The 6,778-nt window shown below is 43.3% G+C and overlaps 1 protein-coding gene across 2 annotated transcripts; it reads left to right on the top strand.

The window, feature by feature from the left end:
• Window positions 1-320: 320 nt before the first annotated feature.
• UBE2I (ubiquitin conjugating enzyme E2 I) lies at window positions 321-6,762 on the top strand. 2 transcript variants are annotated; one of them, XM_035131011.3, is made up of 7 exons: window positions 321-368; window positions 996-1,074; window positions 1,904-1,987; window positions 2,682-2,754; window positions 3,989-4,098; window positions 5,388-5,467; window positions 6,118-6,762. In XM_035131011.3, exons 2-7 carry the CDS (start codon window positions 1,009-1,011, stop codon window positions 6,179-6,181), a joined length of 477 nt encoding a protein of 158 aa, XP_034986902.1. In that variant the 5' UTR covers window positions 321-368; window positions 996-1,008; the 3' UTR covers window positions 6,182-6,762. The 2 variants fall into 2 exon arrangements, with proteins under 2 accessions (XP_034986902.1, XP_088512863.1); XM_088656737.1 differs by having other exon boundaries at window positions 321-699.
• Window positions 6,763-6,778: the final 16 nt, after the last annotated feature.

Below are 6,778 nucleotides of genomic sequence, written 5' to 3'. Positions count from 1 at the left end.
GACTCCCGTCATCATGGCAACCAGCCCCGCCCCCAGAGGTGGGATCACCGGTTGCCCAGCTCCGTTGATTGGCGGTGAATTCGCTCCGCCCCTGGGCAGAACCTACTCTACCCGCGCAGAGTCGGCCCGCTCTGAGCTTCCCAGCCTAGCTGTGGCGCTGAAGTGTGCGCGCACGGCGCAGGCGCCGTTTGGCGGACGGGTCGCGCCGAGGGACAGGCTGCGCCGACGCGCTCCGCTTCCTGCGAGGGAAAGTCCAGGCTTGAGACAAAAGGGGGGGAGGCGAGTGGGGAACATCCGGGTCATTCGCCGCCGCCGCCGTCGCCTGAATCCGGGACACGCGCGGGAGCTGCTGCTGCGGCCGCTACACGGTGAGGCCTTTGGCGGGAGGACGCCTAGGAAGAGGCCGCGGGCGGGAGCGGGAGGCGGAGGAAGCGGCGGCGGACTGGGCCTAGAGGCAGCCCGGAGACGGAGAGTTAAACGCGCGGGGGAGGCCTCTCCGCCCGCGGAGCGGCCGCTTCCTCGGCCTCCTCCCGGGGCTCCCGCTGGTCCCTCAAGGTCAGGCCTGGCTGCTCGCGCTCCGCCTCCGGGGCGAGGAGAAGGCCGGGTCGGGCCCATAACCGTGTTCCGCCGAGGCGGGGCTGGTTGCTCCGTGGCCGGGTCGGGCCTTCCTGCGGCGGCGATGCTCCTAGGGCTCCCACGGTACTCCTAGGCCGCGGCACTCCTCCTCCCTCCTTCCCGCCCGCCCAGTTGTTGGACTTGGGGAGGAAGGAGGCGGCGGCCTCCGGGAAGCAGCAGTGCCAGGGGAGGGGGTAGAGGCTCAGGGTCCTAGGATCCTTCTTTCTCTTCCCCCTCCCTTCCCCCGGCTCGTCGGGAAAGCTGACAGTTTCCGGGGCTGCGGTGGCAGGGTTGCCCCAAGACGGGTCTTTGCGGCGCATTCGCTGGCGCCGATGCGGAAAACTTCAGGTGCCCTGACTGGCATCTGTTTTGTCTTGCAGAAGGACCTTGAATATGTCGGGGATTGCGCTCAGCCGACTTGCGCAGGAGAGGAAAGCCTGGAGGAAGGACCACCCGTTTGTAAGTGGCAGCATCTCTCACTCTGAAGATGAAGAGGAGGAGGGTTTTGTTTCTGGCATAACTCCAGCCCTAGCTCCTTTTAGGTGTTCCAACATTCCGAAAGAAGTATTAGCTCAGCAGAGAGACTTTTTTAAAAAAATGAAATAGTTGATAAATAAGTGAAGAAGCACAGTACTTAATCTTGCATTAGTAAAAAGTATGTAGAATCTGTAGGCAGCACTCTATTTAAATGCTAAATAGAAATAGCCACCAAGGAATAATATATACATTTTTTGAAGAGACACATTTTAAATAATTTTGTTAAAAAAACAAAGCTGCACATTGTAAACAAATGATTTTCAAAGGCACCCTGAGTGGCTTTAATCAGGGCAAGTGCCTGTATTCTAAGCAGCTATTCTAAGCAGCTATTGGACACTATCAGTGACTCACTAGAAACTGGTAGTGGTGAGCCACAACCAATATTTTATGCATTTCTGTTCTACAACAAATAATAAACAAAGATGATCACTTAGCTATTTCATAAAAATGCACTTGATTTCTCTCTGAAATTCTAGTTTCTGAATGTCTTCAACATGCTGATAAAGTATGTACATGGCCACAATGTGTCTGAAGTCCTAAACAGTGTAATATCCATTGTTGGCCATACTCAAAGTTGACCTGCTAAGAGTACTGGGCCTAAGGTAGCCATGCCCATTAATTTAAATAGGCCTATTGTGAGTAGGACTGACATTGGAGGAGCACAAGGTTCTGTGACTGTCCCTTTCACTAGCATACACTATGTTGCTGTGATATCTCACCTCATCTTCAGCTAACCTTTTAATTGTTTTAGGGTTTTGTAGCAGTACCAACAAAAAATCCAGATGGTACAATGAATCTTATGAATTGGGAATGTGCTATTCCAGGAAAGAAAGGGGTAAGGTTTTGGATGCCTAAAATTACTGTTCTGTTCTTGGAAGATATTATTTTATGTTTTACTTTTATGTTTGGTCTATGCTTGTTTAAGGGTACTGCTATAACAAAATGATTTCACCCATCCGTGAAAAAATTTAAGAGTTAAATGACTAAATTTCTATTCACCCCAAAATTACTGTTAACTGCAAAAAGGAATCCTCAATCTGTGTCCTAGTTACTTCTCAGCTGAATGTTTGATTGGTCGTTCTGAAAAAGTTTGCTGCTTGTCTCCTAATAAACCCTCAAAGCAATGGAATTGAGTGGCCCGGGTGTCTCCATTGGAGAGCATGAAGATGCTTTTCAGGATTCTTGTCATTCTGCTCTTAACGGGAAAGTTTGTATTGGCAAGACTGGAGTTGTGTCTACTCAGTAATGGTAGAATAGGCTAAAAGGGCTTGTATGGAAAGAAAGGTTAGCATGTTCTTAAAATGGGGGAGATTTAAAGCGGCTGTAAGAGAAGCAGTATTTTAACCTGGAGTAAATCTTTCACAGTGAATTTGTAATACTTTGCTGCATTAGTTGTCTTTCTTGAAGTATATGTGTGTGTTTGTAGCTGCCTGATATTCTCATTATACACCCCTGGAGAGTATGCTGGCCTAGGCAGCTTGGTCCTAGATCCCTCACAATTTCTAACCTATGCTATGCTCTCCTGACAGACACCATGGGAAGGAGGTTTATTTAAATTACGGATGCTTTTCAAGGATGATTATCCCTCCTCACCCCCAAAATGTAAGTCAAGTGATATTAACTCATATAAACTGCCTAGAAATATTTTTTGATTAAACAGTATTTAAATCTTGTAAACAAAATAATGATTAAGGTTGTTAAATGATGTAGTGACCCTAGCAATACAATAGTTTGCCACCTGTGCTGTGAAATCCATTCCTTTCACAGGATGCTTTCAACAGTGGCCAGATCTAAAAGTACTTGAAGAAATGTATTATTTCTCTATCAGATTTCTCCCTCGTTTTTGCCTATACTGTACAAATATTAGGAGTCCCGGGAATAGGAGAACAAATTGTCCTGAACCACCGGAGCTCTGTCTTCATTATTTCCTTGCCCCGTTTTGTCCTGAAATTGTTTGATTTCTTATGGATAGAAGCTCTGGAAAGTGGCCCTCAAATGACAAACAAAAGCTGTGTTGTTGTTTCGCAGCTTCTGGAGTCCCCAGGGATCCTTAAATGTTGGGCTGCTCCAAGTTTGCTGCTCTTAATAGGTTTTTTTCTTTTTAACTGCCTTTTTGCAACAGGCAGAAAAATATTTTAATAATTGTTTTAATAATTCTACTGATGTTTAATTGTTTTTTTAGTATTTGCTCCCCCCCCCAATGTTTTTCGCTGTTTCTATTTTAGTTGAATCCCTGTGATGGAAAAAAGGCGGGATATAAATAAACATAATAGAAGTGGTATATTACTTTCTAGGCTTCATTGCCTGTTGCCCTTATTTGAATTCACTGTTATTTCTTTTTTTCCTTGAATGTTTCACTTAGTCTTGTTATGAATGCATCCAGAGGAAATATTTTCCCCACTTGCTCTCCACTTAAAGCAGGTGTGTGTGCACGTGTGTGTGTGCCTTTCTCCCAAGCTGCAGTTCTTCAAATTGTAGGTGGTGGTAACAGCTGCTCTCAAGCAGCATCCCCTGAATGAGAGTGATGAGCAGTGTGTTGACCGGTGGATCCAAGTGTGATTGTTGCAAATAAATTTACTTGAGGCTACTTTGATTCAGCAAGGGATTGATTCAGATTTCTACCTAAGAGCAGCAGAAGCCCAGCTGATGTATCACAGTAGGATTTTCTCACCCAGGTTTTTAAGCACAAATCACCCTCTTCCCTTGCAATCTGGGAAAGTTGTGTGATGGCAAAAAGTTTTTTTTCTCCTACAGTGGAGTAGTCACATGATGGCAGATGAAGCCTTTCCACATAATTGCTTGGCTTTATGTCTGAACTAGGTCTTCTCTTGTGCAGGCAAATTTGAGCCACCCTTATTTCATCCAAATGTGTACCCTTCAGGCACTGTGTGTCTGTCAATCCTAGAAGAGGATAAGGATTGGAGGCCTGCAATCACAATTAAACAGGTATGCATTTTTCTCTACACAAAAAAAGGCTACAGGAGGCTAGGACAGACACTTCCCTAGGTGGGTTTAAATTGAGCCAAGTGCCTCTTTTCTTGGCAAAAATCAGAGAAATGCAGGAAGCTAGTATTGCCTGCTCTGAATGGCAGTGTCTCTCCAGGCAGATAATTCTTCCCTCTCACTTACTGCACATTTATTGTACCTGGAGATTAAGCCTTCTGCACCTAAAGCATGTATCTTACCAGGGAACAGTGCTCCCTGGCAGCAGTTGATTCACATAGTTCCTGAGCAAACATGCAGACTGAGTGGCGGAATTAGTTAACTCATCTGGTTGCAGTTAACCTGGGAGTCTTGCTGCCTTGAAACATAGCCCAAAACCTTTGGTTATGTGGCCATCATAATTTTTGCTCTAGAGAACATACAACTGCTGTGGGAAGCAAAACAATTGTGAAATCAAGAGTTGCCATAAGAACACTAGCAAAGAGAGAGGCTGCTGTCGCTTTGCACCCTTTCATAAACATACTTAGGGTTGGACTTTACCTGCCTGGAGCTTTCCAGAAAGCAAGAGTGCTCTCTGGCAGGACAATGAGTTGCATGCAATGTTAGTCACACTCAGGGTGGACTTCAGTTGGCTACAGTCCATGTTTCTCCATGACATGGGAAGCCAATGTGTATACACCAAATCATCATTGGAACAGCAGGATATAATTCAGTGTACTTGGAAAGGCCCTGGGTTCATGTTTAAGAGACTGTTTTGAGTGGAATTTCTGTCTCTTTATTTTTAGAGAGCACTGAATAACTAAGCTAAATAAAGAATCTGATTTAAAATAAAAACGGTTTAGTATATACAGGTGAAACTCGGAAAATTACAGTATCGTTGAAAAGTGCATTTATGAGATAGATGCATGACATGCAAAGCAAGATATATCAAGCCTTTATTTGTTGTAATTGTAATTATTTGTCATAAGGCGGGTCAATTATAAATGGAATGTAATAAAATGTAATAGCGATGTTTATTTTTGTGTTATTGTAACTTATTAGTTTTATTACTGTGGAATTTCCAAAAGAAAGCATTTGTAAAAATTAAAAGAAAAATAAACAATAATAAGTTGCAATACTGAAATAAATGCACTTTTCAACAATATTCTAATTTTCTGAGTTTCACCTGTATTTGATTCAAATTCATTGTGGCCACACAGGGAGCTTCTCATGTTTCATTTTCTCATGCAGACTAAAATCTGTTTTATATCAATACTTGCGTGAAGGGTGTTTCTTTTCTTCTGTGCTCATAGATCTTGTTAGGAATCCAAGAACTCCTAAATGAACCAAATATTCAGGACCCAGCTCAAGCAGAGGCTTACACAATTTACTGGTGAGTAGACTTCACCTGCTCTGATGTGATACCCCTTGACAATTGCAATCAAAAGACAGAACCAAATATCCACCATGTCTTTCCCTGCCAATCATAGTAGGTAAGCATTTGTGTAATACTTTGGCGCTAAACTAGACAAAAATGCAGGGTTTTAAAAATGCAGGAGGCAGCTGCTTCAGAAGTTGGAGTGAAATGCTGCCCTTTTTCCCAAATTGATTGTGTTGGGAAGCTGTTGGCACCAGTGAGGCTTCTGTGCAAGTAGCAGGTGCTGAAATGGTTCAGTTGGTAGAGTATGAGACACTCAATCGCAGGGTTGTGGGTTTGAGCCCGATGTTGGGCAAAATATTTCTGCATTGTAGGGGATTGGATTAGCTGACCCTCATGGCCACTTCCTACCTTACAATTCTTTGATTCTGTGAAGTGCCTCACCTATGCTAACCATGTTGCTTGTAAGAATGACACCTTCCTAATTCATATCCATACCCCTTTCCATCTCCAGTCAGCAACTCCTGGGAGATCTTTTAGATCCCAGTGTTCTGAGTATTCTGCATGTGGGGTCTTCAGTGTTTGATTATCTCAAGCTACAGGCTTGATACAGAATGCCTCATACAGAGAGATCTTTAAAAGTCAAGTCACCTTTCTCTTTTTAGCCAAAACAGAGTGGAATATGAAAAGAGGGTTCGAGCACAAGCCAAGAAGTTTGCACCATCATAAGCTCCTGTCATCCAGCATCTTAAAGGAAGGGATTAATTGGCAAGAACTTGTTTACAAAACTTTTGCAAATCTATTGTCACTATGTACAATTAATAGTCACTTAGGGGAGGGGATTGTATGTGTGCCATTTTCCATATTCGCCACTTGTATACAGTTCTAAATTTGCTGAATTGCCCCCCGTTTTTTCATACAGGGTCTCTTCCTTCAGTCTTTTGTATTTTTGATTGTTATGTAAAACTTGCTTTTATTTTAATATTGATGTCAGTATTTCAACTGCTGTAAAACTATAAACTTTTATACTTCTATAAATTCACTAGTATCTCTAGTTTCTTTGCTTTCTGATGCAGGCATGCTTTAAACTGTTTAGAAGTATATTTTGCCTCTACTTGGCTGTAAGAAAAGAAAACATGCCCTCCACCCCCCTTTTTGATTTCTACCAATCCAATAAAAATTAGGTTGTTGTTGCTTAAAAGCCTCCAGATCCAAAGTCAGCCAGCATCTTGATTCTGCATCACTTCCTTTGTGTTTATGGCGTTTTGTCTGTGTTGCTGTTTAGAGTAAATAAAACTTGTTTCTATAAAGCTTTTTTGTCTCATT

This window comes from Zootoca vivipara, chromosome 13 (genome assembly GCF_965207765.1).
Source record: "Zootoca vivipara chromosome 13, rZooViv2.hap1.1, whole genome shotgun sequence".
Classification (NCBI taxonomy): Eukaryota; Metazoa; Chordata; class Lepidosauria; order Squamata; family Lacertidae; genus Zootoca; species Zootoca vivipara.
This window is presented reverse-complemented; position numbering and strand designations above follow the sequence as displayed.

Bases quoted from the DNA above. Each gene is read 5' to 3' on its own strand.
- UBE2I (XM_088656737.1), top strand. From the start codon at position 680: ATGCTCCTAGGGCTCCCACG. The intron at 700-995 runs GTACTCCTAGGC...TTTGTCTTGCAG, and splicing joins ATGCTCCTAGGGCTCCCACG to AAGGACCTTGAATATGTCGG. The intron at 1,988-2,681 runs GTAAGGTTTTGG...CTCTCCTGACAG, and splicing joins CTATTCCAGGAAAGAAAGGG to ACACCATGGGAAGGAGGTTT.